Source organism: Lepisosteus platostomus, chromosome 9 (assembly GCF_059453375.1).
Source record: "Lepisosteus platostomus isolate fLepPlt1 chromosome 9, fLepPlt1.hap1, whole genome shotgun sequence".
Taxonomy (NCBI): domain Eukaryota; kingdom Metazoa; phylum Chordata; class Actinopteri; order Semionotiformes; family Lepisosteidae; genus Lepisosteus; species Lepisosteus platostomus.
In genome coordinates this window covers 52,884,122-52,905,491 of record NC_142619.1, presented here as the reverse complement: position 1 = coordinate 52,905,491, position 21,370 = coordinate 52,884,122, and the positions used below count along the sequence as shown (strand labels likewise).

General features: G+C 36.2%; 1 protein-coding gene across 2 annotated transcripts in view; it reads left to right on the top strand.

Moving 5' to 3' along the window:
• Positions 1–1,213: 1,213 nt before the first annotated feature.
• The window catches only part of LOC148655214 (hepatocyte growth factor-like), a 32,930-nt gene continuing 12,773 nt past the window's right edge, over positions 1,214–21,370 (top strand). Inside the window, exons 1-12 of one of the 2 annotated variants that reach the window (XM_088645524.1) lie at positions 1,214–1,386; positions 4,836–4,998; positions 5,524–5,636; positions 6,045–6,159; positions 8,086–8,213; positions 9,307–9,427; positions 11,737–11,855; positions 14,210–14,375; positions 15,088–15,221; positions 16,905–17,001; positions 19,121–19,251; positions 20,757–20,789. In XM_088645524.1, the coding sequence (XP_088501650.1) occupies positions 1,338–1,386; positions 4,836–4,998; positions 5,524–5,636; positions 6,045–6,159; positions 8,086–8,213; positions 9,307–9,427; positions 11,737–11,855; positions 14,210–14,375; positions 15,088–15,221; positions 16,905–17,001; positions 19,121–19,251; positions 20,757–20,789 (1,369 nt within the window). In that variant the 5' untranslated portion in view covers positions 1,214–1,337. Of the gene's footprint in view, positions 1,387–4,835; positions 4,999–5,523; positions 5,637–6,044; positions 6,160–8,070; positions 8,214–9,306; positions 9,428–11,736; positions 11,856–14,209; positions 14,376–15,087; positions 15,222–16,904; positions 17,002–19,120; positions 19,252–20,756; positions 20,790–21,370 lie in introns of both variants that reach the window. The other variant, XM_088645523.1, reaches the window with a different exon arrangement.

Sequence of the window (21,370 nt, the reverse complement as noted above, 5' to 3'; positions counted from 1 at the left end):
TTTTTTGTATATATAGCCTAAGATTTTCCTTTCCTTTTCTGTTGCTTCCCCGCATTTTCGACAAATTTCTAACTCAGCATTTCCCGATTTGTATCTATACTTTTTGCATTTTTACTATCTGCAGTAAAACATGCACATCATCTGTCAGATATTTGCCCAGTCTCTAAATCTATCTACATCTTTTTTTTCTTTTTTACTATCTAAAACTTTTTGTTCAACTTCATCTGCTACTTTAACATACAAGCACTGGGCACAAGGTAAGACTGTACCATGGACAGTATGCCAGTCTGTCACAGAGAACACATATAGTGAAGGGGGTCAAATTTAGAGGTGCCATGCTGGACAGTGTGTCTTTGGGTTTTGGTGGAGAAACCACATCAAAAAAGAACACCCACTTAGACATCGTGAGAACTTTACAAATTCCATACACAAGCCCTGAATTTGATGTAGGAATCAAGAGATGTGAGCTAATCACTGTGTCACTGTGATGCACTGTGTATTTACCAATATGCTCTATCATTGTACCTATAATATTTCACATAACTCGAATTAATACTACTTTTAGAAATGTATCATTTGTCAACCCAGATTACTGCTGGTTTTGTCTTGAGTAAATGTTGAGCTGCGCATCTCTTAAACTTTCAAAAAAGACCTTTCCTTTCACATACTGTATACCTATTCTCCTGAAGGGCAATTACAAAGGCAAAATCATGATTTACCACCTTCACTCACATATAATCCACTCCTCTGTCGCTGCCTTTAAAACTTGTCGACGTATTGTACAGCCCCGTTTGAGAACGATCTGAAAGATGCATTCGGCCATCTGACTGACGAAAGTGGATTCCAACATTGGAGCAAAGATTTCCTGGAGAAAAAAAAAAGATGAGGTAAAAAACGTAACCACTTTATTTTATTTTCAAATGGATATTACATATTTGCATGAACTGGTATCTTAACCGAGGAATACTGTAGAAATGTACATTAATTAGCGTACTTATATTTAGGCATAATACATCTGTTGCAGTGTATCACACAACGTTACCACGGACACAGTGGTAAATTTAAGGTTTGGCGATGGAAGAATTCTTGGGGTAGAGTTCCCTTTAAATGTTTCTCACAGAGGGGGAGGGGTAACGGTGTGATACTGTCATGATGGGGGTTGAACAGAGGACGGATCCCTTCCAGTAAGAGGGTATCTTTGCCTTGGTAAGGATTTTCCTGTTAATCATACAGGCTGATTGTGAGATCAGACAATAAAAACAGGCAGCACGCTGCTGTAACCTCAGTCATTAGTAAACCGCGGAATTACTCTCCCGGTAACAGATACTGCGAGAATCATGTGGGCACAGTGGGTTCTGCTCTGCGCGGTGCTCGTAGTTAACTCAGGTAAGTTTGCAGAAGAAGTGGTGTTTGATGTACCGTCACTGGGGGGGGGAACAAAACGCCAGCTCAACTTTGTTAGAGTTTAAGACTGTTTGAATACAGATGCCTTTACTGGACTAAGAAACTAATTGCAATACCGGAAACTAATTAATTACATACATTAATTGTTGTATGATGTACTGTACCTTAACAGCAGTCACTAAAAATAATGCTAAACTGCTCGTGTGTGATGAGATATTTCTAGTGAAAAGTACAGTCTCCGAAACAATGTATCCTAACGCCTTTGATGAGGAAATATAAAGTTAAGGAATTTTAACCATTGCATTTTATTGGTTAGCCAAGAAGTTATTGCGCAATTCACTATCAAGGTTGAGTATCTTAAATACAAAATTCCCTCGCGATTCACGAGTTAACTGCTCTTAACTAGATTCAGGTGTTTTACATCCTAACGTAGAAAAGTTGCAGTTCTCTAAATAGAAAATATTTTTTATTTTAAATTACCTGACGAAATGTCCAAAAATTCGTTGTTTTTACATTTTCTTGTAGAATGGTATAATTCTTTGGAACATTGTGACAGCAAATATAGACTTCACAAGTGGTGTAGTTCCTTATCATGATAAAGATTTTTTAAATAAATGTGTATAGTGCTAATGGTACAGCAAAATAACGATAGTCCTTGAAGAGGCTGAAACATTCCTTTAACATTTCTTTATCAATTAAAGTGTAAATTCCTGTTTCTGACCCTGTCCTCCCCTTGGGTTTTTAGTCTTAATATGAAACCGTTTATGAAGTTAGGATCCAATAAACTTCTGTAGAAACGTAAGGGGACTCAGATGGAATTGTGTAAACATAGACTCAGTATTGCTCATGAGAACCGAACAGATGTACGTTGATGTGTTTGAAATGAATCCCGTATTATATGCGTATCAATAAGCCATACTTTTGTTAAGAACTGCAACCTTTTAAACAAAAATACAAAAAACTATAATGGATTGAATTCTAATATTTTTTGGCTTGTGTACATACGTTTATGTTAATACAAAAATAATTTTACTAGGTTACTTACAAAAGTGCTTCCAATGCTTGTATAAATTGATTCAATGTATCATTGTGTTGTTTTGTTTACTTTTAAAATAATTATAAAGTGTCTCAACCAATATTATATGCATATTAAAGTCACAGGTATTTGTGAGTAGAAAAAAAAGGAAAGCATGATAAATTCAGTTAAGAGCAATATTAGAGGACAAAGTGTATTTTCTGCATGTGCGATGATGAAGATGACTGGTCTTGTTGCTTGTTCACAAGGCCATTGTCAATCACTGAACCTATGCTGTGTCGACGTTGCAAGATCTCAAGATGTGATATCACAATTTATAGAGGAACAAGTAATAGGTTTATTCCATGCTGAAAAGAGAAAGAAAACGCAACGTTTCGGCTGTGGAGGCTTTGGGTGTGAGCAAGAAGAACCATCACTTTTCAACATGGAATAAACCTACAGTATTACTTGTTCCTTTGCAGCCTACGCATGCTGACGCGCTACCCACCTAAACAATTTATAGAGCCGAACTCAACCTGAAATTTCAGTAAAATATGTAGTAGGTCTGGTCACTAGGGGTCGCTGTGACTTGAAGACACAATTTAGCGGTAGCTGAATGACCAAGTAAGACTTCAATAGAAATTTCCTAGGGTTATGCTAGTTGAACCACCAGGCTTAGTGCAGTCTGGTTTGTGAAGACATTTTCAATGCTGCCTTCTTTAATATACGGAGTTAATGCACATAGAGTGTTATAGAGTTGTAATTTAATCGTATTTATTTGAATTTTGGAGCACTTCAAACCAGTCATGTTGGCAAGTTTAGTGCTTTTTACCATAAATTTGGTGCATAAATTAAAATTAGACCCAAGCATAGTAATGGTTGCATAAAGAAGTGATTTTACTCAAGAAAGGAAGCTTAATCTGGACAAAAATAGGAAAACTTGCAATGAATACTGCCAGAAGTAAGCCAGTTTACCCTTGATTTAGAGGAATAATGTGAATGGGCAATATAAGTAAGATTGAGGAAGTAGAACATTGCCTTCCCAAGCAATATAATAATAAGACAATAAAAAATGTGTGATCATCCCTGTAATTAAAAAAGGCTGGATAATAAAACACAGAGGAGAGTCTGTGAAGCCTCACAGAAAGTAGCTGTTCAAATTTTTGGATGTGTTACAGTGACAACTTTAAGCAAAAAAAGCAGGAGTGAGGCAGAAGACATTCAATTTTGAAAACATGAGATTTCTAAATTGATTGCACTGTTATATGGATTAAAAAGTCCTGCTGATGCTGACAAAAGTCTTCCTCAGAGCTGTGTAAATCTCTGCTTGGAGATTAGAGCAGAAGATAAAAGTGCTGTATGAGTCAATAGGTCCTGGGTTCTAATCCCTCTGCAGTTGCTGACTCACTGTGTTGCTGGAAAATGAAATGTTCTACCTTGTTGCCTTTAAGATGTCTATAGTAATGAGGTCAGAACCCCAGTGGAACTTTTGCCTCAATGTACTGTTTTGGGTGAATCACTCATGAATACTAATGCATTGATGGATGCAGTTAATTGCATTTCTAATTAAATACACCTCAGACTTCCCTGCTTGTGTTATGCTGTTGCATTTCAAGTAGCTCACTAGCTGTTCTGAGAAGTGTTCTGTGATATGCTAAAGTATCTTTTCCATTCTGTTTCCTTTAAAAGGTGTATTTAGGTTTTGTAGAATAGTATTATGTTTGCAGATACTGTCAAAAGAAGTATAATGCATTAGCACAAATATATTCTTTAGAATAAAATGAACTTGTGATTTTTACATTTAAGCCTCAGCCAAGGCTAACAGGTTTGACTTATTGGAATATAGACAATATGTCAATATGTTGTGCCGTGTCCACTACAGATAACGTACCCAAATGTATAAAGGTTTTTGATTACTTAGGCACAATCAGGACTAGCACTATATGTTATGAGCATCAATATTTGACTTAAGCCTGCAGTACTACAATTTAACAACTCTTTAAAAATATTCATAGATACCTTGGGTTTTTGTGATCAAAATCTTCAGCTTGACCACAACAACCAAGAAAACTATACATAAGCAGCCAAAATGAAGTGTACAGTAGTAGTACCTCATACCATACATTTACCAGTCAAATCTGAGTAATTAATTCCTCATTTTTTACATTTGTCCTCTCTCTCTACACTTTTAAAGCTACAAGGCTACTTTTACAGATCATTCACGATTAAGTTCAATTTACTAAAAGTTCAGTAGAAGATTACCACAGAACTGTTTCTGCATAAAATAAGATTGAAACAGTCAGTGAAAAGACCAATGTAAAACCCATTTGCCCAGTTGTGTATCCTGTATATAGTATGAGGCATAGTGTGTGTGTCCCATACGATGCTCACTGAGTAAGACCTGAACATTTTACAGAAAGCAAGCATCCAAGGAGAAACAGTCTTCATGACTATCGGAAGAGTGATGGAATCCACTTGTTCAAAACTGACAGCTCCCTCCTGACCAAAAGTAAATCTCTTAGCGAAGTGAAGTGTGCCAGAAGATGCAGTAGAAATAAGGGATTATCTTTTATTTGCAGGTAAGATCCACTAAAGGATAATAATTCTCTTGTTGTGTCTTTTATTTTTCCCAGTTTTGCAGACGATACATGCAGAGTTTCTAAAATCTAATAACAATCCGATAATTATGTGCATGTGTATTACAGCAATTTTGTTTTGCGTGTGTGTTAGCTTGGTATATTTACTTTCCAATGTGAAATTATTTCAGTCTCTTTATTAGGATTACTTTATGTGGAGTCAAATGCATGACTTGTTGTCTTTTTCCAAGCAGTGTTAGGGCTTTGTTCTTTTGTTGGTTGTCGGGAATTTCTGGCTGTAAGATTCAGAGGTCTGGATCAGATTTTCCTTCCCCTGTTAAGGAAACTCTCATGTTTACTTTAAAATGTGTTAGTTTAGCTGTAAAACAGACCCCTCTTCGTAATAGTTTGTATCTCCACCCATGCTGGCAGATAGAGTTAAGGATGACCTTGTGCCGATTTATATTATATTGAAAATCACATGTACAGTACAGTACCTGCATCTGTGTGTTATTTGTGCCTTTACAGGGCTTTCCACTTTGACCAGAAAACAAGGAAATGCCATTGGCTGTCATTTGACAGCAATACTCCAGGTGTTAAAAAAGAGCAAGATTTTAGCTTTGATCTTTACGAGAAAAAAGGTAAATCTGTCTTATGCTGAACCTTGGCTGAACCTATTATGTTTTCTTACAGTTGTTTTCTCCTTCCTAATTAGTTACATGATAACAGTCTGATTAAAAAAAACTGTATTTCTGTTTTTAGTACGGTTGAACTATTATTAATAATCTTTGACTAAGTATACTGCTGCACTGATTGGCCTACTCTGGCCTAAACACAAGATGTAAGAATCCCAATGGAATCCTTTAGCAGCTTGATGGATTTACAACTGATTGATGATCTATATATTTAAGCATTAACAGAGTTTAAAAATCAATCTTAATGTAATTTGTTCATTGTTTTTTTTTAAAGATGTGTTCCACATTTTGTGTGTCTATCTGCAATTTACTGTGCTTGGTGCTGAACAGCTTTCTGTAATCACTTACTTATAGATTATACAAGAGAATGTATCATTGGCGAAGGATCAAGTTATAAAGGAATGAAATCTGTTACAAAAACTGGCCTGAAGTGTCAAGCCTGGGCTTCATCTGTGCCACATGATCACAAGTAAGGGAAGAATGTGTGTGTGTTTATGTTTTGTTGCACCTGAAGATTTTACTATGTGTTCACCTTCAGAAATCTAGACCAGAGCAGACATGTAGCATAAGCAAGTAAAAAAAAATACACTTACTAATTTCTCACCAAGATAAAATGTTTTTGCAGTGAATGTCTGTATCATGGGTGCCTGTTGGTTTAAATAACAAGTCTTCAGATTGCTTAAAACATTATTCTTATTTCCTCCCTGTGAGTACCTTGTCGGTTTCCCTGAACTTGTCCTCCTCTTTGAAGTGATTTAGGACCTTGTTAAAAACAAGTCATGTTTGTGTTCTTCCTCTGTGTAGTCGCGTTTTAAAACAGCAAAATCATTTGAATAAAGAAAATGAATTTGCTCCAGATAAACCATTCTTTGTACCAGTCTTTTGGTAGTGAAAATGTTGACTTCAGATTTTCATTATGGACTATGTGTACATTTTTCAGACATTGTCTCTTTGCACACTATTTCAGAAATGTGAAATTTTTAAGTTCCTAGGCAAGTACAGTAGGTTAGCTCACAAAATGTTACTTTGATATGCCAGCAGGTAGTTAGGGAAGGGGCTACATAGTTTAGGAGTAGTTTGGATGGAGAACAGTCTATAAAACTCTCATGGTTTATAAGTGTGTGGGTTGAGGTTAGCGATCTTTTATTTGTCAGGTTTCTGGGAATGCTTTTGTTCTTGACAGGTTATATCTTTGGTCTTAAAGTTAACGTATAACAGTCATCGTGAGTGTTTGTTTTTGCTTGACATTAAGCATTTGTTTGACAGCTTTTTTAAATACATGCACAATGCCAAAAAAGTACAAAGTAAACATTTAGTGAGTAAATTGTCTATGCTAAAAAATGAAATGGGGTGTCTCCTTTTCCTAGTTCCACCACGCAAACAAAAATAGTTTAAAAAATGTGAATGGATCTGTTGTAAAATTACAGACGTCTTCAGTCCATAGGTTCAGCTGAAACAAGATGTTGTTACAAACATCTGTTAGGACTTTATAATATTAACATGACTTCATCAAAAAGCTGGGGAAGGCATGCTAGGGGGTGTGTTTTCCAGAGTTTCCCAGATTAATACTAAGAGGAAGTTTCTTTATTATTGTTCTCTATTAAAAATAAAAACAGTGTTTTAATGGCTGTTATGTGTATACACCAGCAAACTACAGCACAGTTTTCTTCTGTAAAGGAAAAAGCTTCAATGTGTCAATTTTAAGAGAAAACCTTTTCAATTGTTCATCTTCCATGTTTGTTTTGATTTTCAACCTAATTTTGTATGAAGTAAAAGATATAAACTGAATTATGCTCAGGGGTTGCAGCTCTGTTTCTGGCTTTGGTTAGCAGAGATGGTGAAAAACCTGAAAAACCCGAATGGAGTGTTCACAAAACTATGAAGTGGAACAGGAATAATGGCAGTTAACTCACAACAAAGGCACAAAGAGGTTTATGCAAATAACTTGTAAACGCTTTGTTCTCCCAACATTGCGACTAGGCTAATGAAAACTCCGGTTTTGGAAACACAGTTGTAACAGGAAGTGAACATTTAAGTGTTTGGATTATTATTATTATATTACAAAATGTACAATAATACATAAAAATGCAAAAAGGAAACCACTCAAGTACAGTTAAATACATGAAAATGTCAAGGACAAAAAAAAAAACAAACTGGGTCGTGAACATTTTTGAAAGAGCAATGTCTGTGCAATTCAAACAATGTCCATTGAACAGTAAAGGGTGTATACATCAGGAAACCTTGATAATAGTATAGAAAGAATGCCATTGAACAGTGCAGTCTGAGCTGGGGGTAGAAGCTCACAGCAGTGTGAAAGAGTTCACAGGTGCTGACTGGCATGCATGGTCTTACACTAAACTGATTGTCATTTTAAAACTAGCTTTTTGCCTTCGAGATTCAAGAGAAAGGACCTAAAGGAGAATTACTGCAGGAATCCAAATAATGAGACGTCAGGACCATGGTGTTATACCACAGACCCTGATATCCGCCATCAGTCTTGTGAAATCCCGCAGTGTTCAGAAGGTAGTTTTATTTTTTTATTTGATTCACACATAACAGACACAAAAGCGCCTCAGTGGACAAACAGGTTAATATTGCAACCCCCTGAAAACAATAACACATTTTTATGAAGCCATACAGAGTGTACTAAACAGGTGTGTGATGGAAGTGTATTACAGATTTGCCGCTTGAGCTACATAGCTCTGCACATAAGAAATATAAAAAAAAGAATCTGGCCTAAGATGAAAAAACAATAAGGCACTGAACAATACATGAAAATAGCGAGGACATCAAAGTGCCCTGACTTTTCTCATTCAGCTTTCCCTTAAAAAAACTAACTTCACTTGGCAAGTGTGATCATAAATTGTCTTAATCAGAAACATAAGCTGAAGTAAATCATGAGAAAAGTTGGCTTTATAAACATCTGTTTTCAATTTTTGGGGGGTTTGCATTATTCTATTATTCTAGAGGTCAGGTTTGGTTGTAAAATGGAAAGCTATACAGAATAGAGCCTGGTGTACAGTTACTGTACATTTTTTAGGAACATGTCTTTTAGAAAACTGTCAGCAATTAGAAACAGTAGTATCATTTGTGGTATCTGCTCTATTTTGTGATGAATTAAAAATGTCTTAGTCAATTCCAAAACTTTTTTTCATTTACTTGTAAACATGAGTAACCTCCTGTTACTGTCACATAGTGTATCATAAAGTTAATTTCCATTGTGGTTTGTGTAGAAATATAATGTATGCCTGGAATTAATGTGCATACAGTAGTATTCTAAATCCACTCAATTGTATTTGTATAATGCAGTAAATACTTTCACATGACAATCATCTACTCTAACTTTTAGTCTGGATTTGATTAAAATACTATAATACTAAAATAATATCTACTGTATGCTGCTGTCTGAACATAGTTTAAGATAATGTGGTAAAAGTGGTCAAGATTGTGGTCATGATTAAAGTACAGTATATAGGGCATGAGACAGAACTGTAGATGTGAAGTCCTGACATTAAAGAATAAATTATTTTTAAATAGAGTATGTAAGTAGAGTATGCATATTTTAGTATTTTGTCTTTTATTTAACTTTATTTTCACCATTATCCTTTATTTCCAGTTGAGTGTATGACATGCAATGGAGAAAATTACAGGGGTCCTATGGATCACACAGAAACTGGGAAAGAATGTCAGCGCTGGGATTTGACAAGGCCTCACAAACACACATTCCATCCAAAAAGGTAAGAAAAACTGTGAAGGTTGAAGTTATTAAAATATGGGTACCGGACTTCCAAATTCCTTAATGAAGGAGTGTCAAATTCCAGTCCATTAGCAATGTATGGTATTCTGATTTTGTCCTACTGTGCATGGGTTATCAGTGATCTAATTCAACTAGTCCTTGCTAAGCTGAGCATATGAACATTTTCAGACCTTGCCCTGTGATCTGTCCATTTCTGCCTAATTGTTTTAGTTGTGCACCTTCTATCCCTTGTTAAAAAGGTTAAACTTTTTCTTTTCAGTGTTCAGTGAGGAACTAACTAACCTCTTCATGTTCAGTTGCAGATACTGTACCCTGGTAACGTGGTTCCATACTCTAACCTCTTCAAAGTATTTAAACTTTATTCACAGGTCCTGTGCAGCTTTTTTCACTTTTCCAATTTTAAAGCTAAGTGTTTTATTGGAGAAATATTTAAAGATAATGTTCAGTATGGAGTCGCAGCACAAGAAAGTCATATACTGTATATGAAGACTGCAGTCTGTTGCTCTGAAGAGGACAGAAGGTTGATACCTTCTTGTTGATGTATTCATGCACTGCCCAGTTGGGAAGCAGGTTCTGTATATCACCATGCCTGGTATTGCAGTATAACAAACAGTACAAAACTCAATAAGCCACTTTGGGGTACATACAGTAATAGTTTATTGAGTAGTTTATTGACGCCATTAACAGATGTACGTAATGACGCATCAGCAGCACTATTCCCAAGAGTATGCTGTCAGAGTTCCATGAAGTTGCTGTGTCACTGAGATTTCAAAAGAGAACCCTGTTTGACTAATTCCACTGTAATGACCCAGGCTCGAATCCTTGATCATAGAGCACAACCAGTGCTTGTGTGAGCACTTGTACTCGTTAGGCCTCTCGGGGGGCCCTAAATTACGTCATAATGGAAGTACAAAAAAATATCATTGTCAGCTGCGTGTGCTTTGAAGTACTACTTGCGCACAGCTCTCAGCTTGGTTAGAGTACACTCTTTATGCAGCTTCTGTGTTAATACTGTTTCTTCTAGGCTTCTGGTTCTTTTCTTCTCAGTCCCGAGTAGTATTTGTTGGGATAATCAGTGCTTAGGTGAATGGTGTAGCCAGATTCTGGGCTTATTTATTAATAGAAAATATCATCTGTCTCTTCTGATGATGCTTAGTAGATGGACTTAATCATTTGTAACTCTTTGCAATGATTTGTCTTTGACTTAATTGAAAATGATTTTTGTTTACATAACATCACGACTGCAGTCGCATATTACATGTGCTGTGAATTGATTGTTATATGCCCCCATGCAGTGTTTGCTTTTTAATTTAGAAATGCAGGCTTTCACTGGGATTCAGATGCTTCCCTGTAATTGACATCCAACACTGTCAACTTTATTTTCCTTTTGCCCCAAGGATGCTGATGCTTGGTTACATAGTAAATTACAGTGGTCTTTAATAGTTTGGTTAAAAGTGATTCTCTGTGAAACCCATTTGTAAGCTTATATTATAATATTGTTTACTGAGCTTACTTAGTTTACTGACTTAACTCGAAACAGACTCATTAAATAAATTAAACAGACTTTTTAATAAATAAATCAATTCATTTTTTTCTTCTGATAGCTCATTTTAAGATGGATTTACATTTTCCTGTATTGAGCAAAGAAGGTTATTCAAGCAAATTTCTCAAGTTAAGGATTTTATTTTCAAGACTTTGTTCCATCTTCAGATAGTTTTCTGATTGTTGTCTCTTGGAGCAAAACATTTTTTTTTACACAAAGTTGTCAAAAGTACTTTAGAAAAATGAATTTTTCTAACATTTCCAAAAATATACAGCAAGATAAAATATTGCTACTTGTTTCAAAGCATGTAAAACAAAAAGCTGATGTTTTCTACTCATGACTTTCGGTAGATTCCAGTCTGTTCTCCTTGTTGGCCTGTTTAGATAAGCTTGTCCATAACATACATGCACAGGTGGAAACAGTGACAGTGCATTTAAAACTAAGTACAGGAGACACTTCACTACCCCAAGTGTTGTGGGAGTATGGAACAAGTTACCCAGTCATGTGGTTAACGTCTGATAGCCTGGATCCTTTCAAGCAACAGCTGGATGAGATCCTTAGATCAGTTCACTTCTAACTACCAAATGGGTTGGATGCGCTAAATAGCCTTCTCTCTGTAGCTGTTAATAATGACTTTATTTCCAGATTAAAACCAATTTTAGCACTTTTCCTGCTTTGACAGAAGCTGTTCATTTTTAAGTTTTTTTTATTTATTTATTAATGGAATACACTGTAAACCATTGCAGGTATCCTGATAAGGGACTCAATGATAATTATTGCCGCAATCCCGACAACCGTCTTCGTCCATGGTGCTTCACTCTGGACCCCCAAGCCCCCTGGGAGTACTGCAACATTAAAGTCTGTGGTGAGTCCATGTTAAATTTACTGCTTCCATTTCCTGTCCTGGAAGACCTTCCAATTACTCCTGTATTTTATTAGCAAACCACTGAGGAATGTTGTTTGTAGAATCAGTGTTTGTGACTTTATATGATATCATACTTTTAATAAAAATTAATAAATTCAGATTTTCTAAAATTCTGAACTAAAAATGGTGAATCTTCTCTTGCATATAACTGTGCAAATTAACTCTTGATGCTTTGCAAAGACAAAACGCTCATAAGTTTGGAACTGTTTTTAAAGCAATTATAGACCTTGTATTAGCATTAGTTTGTGCATGGTTTTATTTCAGGCAGGTTAAAGGCTGTAAGATCTGTTACTACAATGCCATAAAGAACAAACTCAACTCAAACCAAGTGTGAAAAACCCGTCTTTCCCAAATAGTATATACTTTGTAGAACAAAACTTCTTTTACCAAACACTTGAATGTTAAAGACTAATTAGTTACTTTTATTATTTTATGCCCTAAGTACCGTTGAATTTCAACACAGTTAGTGGACCTTATCAAACAACACAACCTTATTGAGGACATGAGGATGTGTTGTACTTTGCGAGGGCAAAGAATCTTTTTGTTTAAACTTCATAGTTTAATAGACGTGTTGGCGTCTAAAGCCATATCTCTACTTGCACTAAGGGCACTGAAACGCGCCTCATGCAGCTCTCGTACATAAAAGACGCATGGGGCCTCCCCGCCTGAGCCTCCAGTGTGGGGCTGTGTTGCCTGGGATGTGTTAAAAGATGAATGGCTTAAAGGTGGGCGAGTCGCAGGAGTCCTCCTACACACCTCCTTCTTCTCTGTGTGAGGTTGTGGGATTCATTGCAGTGTGCAGAGATGTGAAAATACCCACATGATTTGGAACAGGAAACTGTGTATGAACAAATCCTTGACAAAATTAAAAACATGCACAGTTAATAGTGCACTTGATTGAGTGAACTGTTAATTGTAGTTGCTTTATCTTTGCTCTCGTACTGTATGTTTGAACTTAGATTAAATTCACAGTTGTTTTCTCCTTGTATCTTTTACGCATCACAAAAATGCCCGTGTTTTGACAATGGAAAACACGGTCAGAAACAAAAAGGAATTTAAGTATTGTACATAAACTGACAACTATATGTGGAGAATTATGGATAGACATAAGTGTACTTAACTGAACTGATTGAGGTTATTGTTGGGATTCAGATGTCTGGGAGAGGTTAAAACAGTGCTGCTTTTTAATGCTGGTATAAATAGAATATAGGGTGCAATAGGCTGTATTATATTATATTATATTATATTATCTAATATATTGACAACAGCTATATCATCCTGTAACTTATAAATGGTAACCCACTGGAGCTCAACAGGTGTGAGTCTGGCCAGTACATAGCTGGCAGACCTCCTGGGAAAGCTGATGTTGCTGCTGGAAGAAGTGTTATTGGGACCAGTAGGGAGAACTCATCCTGCGGTCTGTGTGGGTCCTAATAGATGAGAAAGTAAACTCAAGATCTGCCTCTCTGTGGTCATTAAAACTCACAGGGTGTTTCTCAAAAAGATTAGAGGTGTAATCCCAGTGTCCTGGCCAAATTTTCCTCTGGCCTCTACCAGTTGTGGCTTCCTAATAATCCCCATCTATGAACTGGCTTCATCACTCTGTTCTCCTCCCCACTATTGGCTGGTGAGTGGTGAGCGTTAAGGCACGTTCTGGCTGCTGGTGCATCATCCAGGTGGGGCTTCACACTGGTGGTGGTGGAGGGGAGTCCCTATTACCTGAAAAGAGCTTTGAGTGGAGTGTCCAGAAAGCGCTATAAATTATTATAAAATATTATATATATTATGCTTTAATGTTTTGGTTCTTCATCTTAATGGAATGATGAACTCCTTGCCTGCAAGAAATTTAGATTTACAAAATGTTTTTATTTTCCCTGTAAACATAGTCACAAGGATCAAATTTGTAGATTTTCTCATCTAAATCTCCTTTTAATGCTTTATCAGTCTCTTCAGTGCATTACTTTTAAAGAACACAGTATTTGTAAATCTTGTTTGGATCTGTGGGCACTTTTTGTTCTTGAAACAATTTATAGTGAACCAGGTCGCTCATACCTAATAGATGAGTCCTGTGAGAGGTGACATCTTATTTTAGAGGGTGATGGTTTGATTACAGTATGTTCTTATCGGATATATCATGATATGATATGTGTTATAAGATATCAGAACTGGAAGAGCAATAGTTAGTAAGGAGAAATGCATAGCAGTGAAACATGAATATGTTATATGAGTTTCCATTCTGGCCAGTATGTTGCAGTAGCAGTTTAAATGCACTGTTCTTTTCTTTTTCCTGTTAGATGTGAATGCCAAAACTGATATAGACACGACTACAAAATGTTTCAGAGGCCAGGGGGAACAATATAGAGGGACAGTTGCCGTTACACCGGATGGAGTGCAGTGCCAACGCTGGGACTCGCAGTTTCCCCACAACCATTCTTACACTCCCGAGAACTACAAATGCCAGTGAGTGCGTCACGACTGATACATCCTATATGCCACAAGTTAGAATTTGATTTCAAAAATAACTTAAAACTGTGGTAACAACAAGTGTTTTCTGCCTAAACATTTAGACGTTATTTTAATGGTGTCATGCTGACAATGAGTTATTTTTAAATTATTATTTTCAGTACTTACTGTCATACTTCTAGTACAAAATCTTCACTCAATCAAATTCAGCCTGAAAGGAAAAATACCGGAGACCTAGATCAGCTTTTAGATTATTCAATTACAGTGTGGCATAGTATGAGTTAGATATTCATGTTAACAGAAACGTATAAATACTGTATAAGTTTGAAGGACACAGTTCCTTGCTTACGTATTCCCTCCTTTTCAAAGATATCTCATCGAGTTGAGTTACCAGTGATGCTAACCCATTTTTCTAAAGTGAATGTTATTTTTTTATCCAACCTTGAAAGCCTTTATGGGTTAAAGAAATTAAATGTCATCACAAACTGCTTTATTTTCTTTATTGGGACCTACCTCTATATACAGTAGATTACCAAATCCATTAAACATGCAAGACACTTTCAGAGAGTATTTTCATGTACAGTATTTAATTCCTAGTTTAATTAAAATACAGCTTTGTGTTTTTTTTTCAATGAAAATAGTCGGCCGCCATTCAGTAAGTAATGATTTCTGTGACTTAACAGTTTGTGCTGTATGTTTCTCATACCAGAGATCTGAGAGAAAATTACTGCAGGAATCCGGATGGGGCTGAGCTGCCATGGTGTTTCACAGTGGACACCAAAGTGCGAACTGCCTTTTGTACCAATATTCCCAGGTGTGATACAGAGCCGCCTGCTACAGAAGGTACAGATCTTTCACTCCTATCAAAACAAATCTTCATTGACCATTAAGCATAATATAATCATTGACCACAGAGCAAAGTCTAATTTTTTTTTTTTAAGTAAGTTTTCAGAAATGGGACTAGTGTCACGAAGGACTCCTCTGGCTTCCAGCAGTAACACAGTTGAGTGACTTGCCACTAGTGGTTATTTGGGCCACTAAGCTTTGTAAATAGGTTCACGTGTGGCGTGTTGAAGAATTGGGTAGATGATGAAGGGCCGAGAGTCTTATGTAGGGGGATCCCTTTGCTATGTAAAGAGATTCACAGTGATCCCTGGTGTTGGGTTGTTAGAGGGGGTGTTTCTTGTGTTTATACACTCATGAGCTGCCTGAGGAGAGGTGGGTCTGTCACACTTGGGGACTTGGCCAGGATCACTCTTGGGATTTGTTTTGATGACTAAAAATCAAAGAAACACCACCTGTCACTGTGAATCCCTTTATATACCTAACATAGGCTAAAATAAACCAATGTGAGAATGTGACTCTCGCACTTTACAAACTATCTAAATTGATTAACTAATTTACTACATGTAAAACCATTTAGGCACCAAATGACCTGTTGTGGCAAGTCAGCTGAAATCACTGGGCGATATTACTGCTGGCCACAACTGCATTGTGTTTTGAACTTTTAACAAATATTATAATGTATTCTTCAACACCTATAAAATAAGGGGAGTTTTTGTATTTTGTCTACTTCAAGAAAAGCAGTATGCAATTATGTATGTGTGAGCAGTTGTACTCAGTATTGTGGTGAAACACAAGCAGCCTGTCGCCCTATTTTTGTGTGTGGTTTTGTTTGTGTCATAGGAAAAAATGAAGCTAGGTGCTTATTAAAATCAATGAAAGTGAACGAAAACTAAGATAATTTGTTGTTCAATTTCAGCCATTGAATTGGTCTTAAAATGTATACATTAGAGTTCTGATTTTTGCTGGTTCTGTTTTCAGAACTTTCTTGAAATGGAGCTCGGATGTCAGAATTGTTTACAGCAACTTTTTGAGGGGTTTGCCACACTCCTCTACCATATAATAAAGTGTTTGTAGTTGTCTTTAAAACATGCTTCTTATCATAAACATATGTAATCAGTATATAACAGTGTTCACTCTGTTTTCCCTCTCTAAGGAAAATATTATTCAATATTGCAGGGAAAATTATAATTTTATTTTGCAGGTTCAATCTGTATTCATCTGAGAATTATTCCTGCAGAGTCGTTAAGTTAAGCTGTCAGCAACATCCTTGATGTTTTGGGGAGTAATATAATTTTATTCCTGTTCTGCTGAAGTAGTTGAAATCTTCATGGATTTAGAAAGCTGGAATTTCCTCTCTGCTCCAGAAGCTTCTTTGGGAAATACCAACCAGCTTTAGTCCCCTAAGGAAATTTTATCATACCAAGCATTATTTCTGTGTACTTCAGTCAGTTTGCTTAGAGTCTTATTTATTTTAGGAATAGATTGATATGGGAATTACATTCACAGCCTCAAAATCTTATTCTTCACAGAATGTTTCATTGTTTTGCTTCAGGTTCCAACCCAAAGGGTTTGTGTTTGGCAAAAAAAATGTAATTTTTTTAAATAATTGTTTTCGGTGGCAGTAATCACATAATGTATACTGTGTTTTGAGATCCAGTTTCCCTTTATTTTGTGTTCTAGAGTGCTTTGAAGGCAATGGTGAAGAATATAGAGGACATTTGTCAAAGACCAGGTCTGGTGTTCCCTGTGCCATGTGGGAAGACAATCTTGACAGAAGGTGCATTACCAATTCAGCTTTATGAATTTTTTTTTGCCACTTTGGATGTACAAAACCCTTAAACCCTTGTTTTGGGAATTAAAAAAAGCTATACATTTACATACATCTAATCAGTTTCCATGGAAACATGGCCAGATCCAGCAGTTACTACCTCTGCAATGCAGCCTTCTTTTGAAGGTTTTCAAGGACAAACCGGTATTCAAAGTTACAAAAACAGCTTTCTTTTTTTATAGCAGTGAGCATTCAAAAGGAAATGTCAAGGTTATTGTTTTGTCAGTCAGAGCTGGCATGCTGTATTAACCTATACCTAATTTCAGTTTCTCTTTATTTTCAGATGTCACATACCTTGCCAAATACTTCTAAGGTTGATCATGATTGATGATACTTAAGACCTCTGCCATTTCTCCTTTCCCTTCTCCTTTATCTGTCTGTCTCAAAATTTACATTTTAGATAAGCTAATTAAAATTACAAAGGCAGCTCAGAATGGGCCTGGATGACACATCACAAAAATGCCCAGTTCACTTACTGGTATATCATGGAGGGTTATGTTAAAAAAAACGGAAAAGCCTTCAAGTAGTATAAGCCTCATCGACACCACAGGAAAACTGTTTTGTATTATATTTTGTAATATTAAGTTGAAAATCATAATGTCTACATGTAAGCCACGGTAATACAGAGGAACATATGTGTGATACAGTTAAATTTGTGGTTTTCAACAATTGAAAAATAGAAGACAAGAAAAATATAGCTACAGAAAAATGTACTTTTGGGTCAGACGCTTTAGCATGAGTAAAAGAAGTGCCACAGTTTCCTCCAGACATGGTGTGACAGCATATTATATTGTTCTTATCATTCATATGCTTCACACGTGAATGATATGTAATAACATGAGCAATGTTATACACTTCCATGCATGCATTATACCATCAATAAAAATGAGTGAGTGAGCTGCAGAGGTAACCCTGCAAGCCCAGGCTATGACATTACCTCCACCTTTCAGAATTTGCTAGGAAGTGCAGAGATGAGTCGGGAGACATGTGACTTTCTGTCAGCCAAGCAACAATAAAACACAGATTCCTGTGTCTTTAACTAGAGCAGTTCTCTCTGACTGTGTAAATGTTTCCTACAGACTCTTCAATTAAGCTTCAAGGGCACGTGGATGTAGAATAGAGCCCCAAGGGTTGATCTTCTGTTAGGTCATATTTGCCTAACTTGCAAGAATAACGCTCCAAGCAGTTCTGATACAAAGAAAAAAACATTCAATCTGGGACATTTTGAGACCTTTAATAGACATCCAAACGTGAACTGGTTTACAAAGAAATTGAAGGCGGTGATAACACACCAGGACGTGTATATTAAAGAAGTCACCTTTAACCCATGGAAGTTGCTGTGCAGTCCCTCTGTAAAGTGGGATCAGAGTCAATCAGCCCCTTTATTTGGCTTAGGTCCAGCATCTGAGCCTTTAGAGGACAAAGTTCAATGCAGAAATACTTCAGGCAACTGGTTTGTATTCGCAAGAGACTTCCAATTCTGACTGATTCGCATTGACCTAGGGGCTCGCCCTAAGGTTCTAAGGCAGTAATTGAGCTATTTTAGACTTCTTTTTTTAACAAAGTTTGTTCTTACCTCAATAATTCTTTTGGCAAAAAATGACATTTTACAGGATTAAAATGTGGGAGTTATGAATCATGGTGGGCATACGATGGGAAACATGCATAAGTACATAGTTTTGTATTCCCCTGAGCTGGAATCACGCAGAAAATTTGTCTAGGCCATTTATGGAATTTTGTACAGTAACTACAAAATCACTGTAGAAATATTATATGGCTTTAACTTCAGATTAAGCCACATTTTCACAAATTGACAGAGATTATCACATAATCACATCACTTTCAATAACCGCTTATGTAATTCTGTAGTTTCAGGCTCTAACACAGTTAGAACATGCAAACTCCTCACAGATTGACCTCAAAGAATTGAGCAGCACCTAGCTGCTCTCCAAAGATGATCATTTTCCTTGTATATAAACTATAAACCTTTACAACTTTTAAAGCATACTAGAGTAAACTATATTTTTTTATGTTAGTTAACTTTATATTGTTCATGTTTTTTTCTTAGCTCGGCTACAAATTCAGAAATTGCAAGCCTGAAAACCAATTTCTGTCGGAACCCTGATAAAGACAAACACGGTCCCTGGTGCTACACAAACAACTCTTCAGTTCCTTGGGATTACTGTATGATTAAGCCTTGTAAGTACCCTTTTTGAACAAGCTGTTCCTGACATGTACCAAGAAGGACATTTCAATGATTTCCAGGACCATTTTGTCTTTCTTTTTAAAGCTCTAGTAGGCTGTAGAAACATATTTCCTGTTCATTGAGAACTTCAAAGGGTTACCGATCACTGTAGCCTTGCAACTCTAGTGTGTATGAAGAAAACATGTTATTTGGTTATTATGTTTCTGTGTTTGCAAATTCCTAATGATGCAGACAACTGAAAGTTCTTATATAATGTGCAGTTTGGGTTTGAAGACAAGTCTGTAGTTGTAAAATTAAACATTTTTAAAAAGGCATAACCAATTACATCAATTCATTGTGGCCAAACAGCTTTGTAAGTTGATTAACCACAAATGATCTTTTAAATGTTTCCATGTGACAGTGACACTTGTGGAGTGTAGATTTCAAGTCTGTTTAAAGTCTGCTTTGTGTTAATACTACATTAATGACTGCAGTGTGGCCTGAGTTTTACATAGCTGCTAATAGTGAACAGCACATAACTGTTTAGAATCTCACAACTGTAATTTCTCAAGGGGTTTACAGGCATTGCTGGGAACGTCCTTGTTCTATTGGTGCTGCTTCCTCAATTTCTCTTTGTGTTTTAAATTCTAAAAATGCAGTTTTGTATAAGTAACATCAGGCTCCTATTTGATTAATGAGCAACAGTTGTGCTGTACAAGCTGTACATTTTGTAGCTAGTTTGCCAGCATTTACATCCCATATTCATTCCATCTCTTACTCTAATTACATTCGTCTTCCAGTAACTACAGCTATGTAACTAACATACATACAAACCATAAGTGACGTAAAGTTTGTATCTTTTAAAGTAATGAAATATAAAGGTGTTTGTATTTCAAATAGTGGAATAGCATTTAAAACTGAGAACAGGAGGTAATTGTTTACCCAGTGGGTTAACCTGGCAGGTTTGAATAGGTAGAGTACTGAGAACACCATCACCTGTTTGGCCAGGAGACCACATGACAGTGGTGATACCCAACACTAGTTTAAAGATTGTGTGAAGAGCACAAGACTACATTCAGAACCATCTTATGGTAATGGTATTCTGTCACCTGCCTGACCAGATGATTTCAATCTCTTTGGTCCCTTAAAGAAGCACCTTTTTAATCAGTTGACAGAACTGTTGCCCAGTACCTCACAACCAATAGCGCTGTGAACATATAAGGGTGTGATTGCTAAAGTATAGTATATGAACGTCTGCATCGTATCCTGTCAGAAGCTCCTGTGTGCTTCTTTAAGGGAACCAAGGTGCACATGGGCGACCAAATTGCACAGCAGTTTTTAATGGAGAAAATGACTATTTAATAGTCTCTATTTACTCTATTTAAAAAAAAGAATAACCAAAAGTTATTCTCTTGGGGCTTTTTTTAGATGTTTAAATTACTGTTGGAGAGATTATTTGTTTATTTGCTAACTGTCTTGAACTGTCTTCACTCAAGTGCTTCTTTGTCTTTTTATATAGGTAAGCCTTTATCCAATGTGATCCCTACAAAGAGTAAGTTGACAACTATGAAAGCTTTGGAGCTTCTGTCCCCTCTGGATTTAAACACTAATTGTGAAGCAGAGTTTAATCTTATTATAACCAGCAAATCCTAAATACTCTGTAATGTGTCAATTTCCCTGATAAAAAAGAAAACTTGAATAACAGGATTCAGCTTTTACCTAAAATCCTTAATGTATTATATAGCATATTTTAAACTGATTTGTATGAGCTATAAATACAATTCCTGTTCTAATCCCATTCCAAGCATAAGTGGTTTAAAGAAATGAACATTTTAAGAGTATAAAATCAAAATGACAGTAATAATACTAAAACTTAATTCCATTCTTTATGAACATTAACAAATAAGAACATCTTGAATTATTGTGATATTTTAGATGTGCTTATAGGAAAAAACCTTTGCTTTTACAGGTTGTATTGGAATTTAATTATTGTTTGTCTGGAATGTTCCTGTTTGAGTGGGGAATAGGGAAAAAGCAGTATTACACACTGAAATAAAACTTTGATGCTATAATATATTCTATTAAGTTAAATAATCTGGTTGATGGATTAACCTGTCTAGCTTAATTACTGTT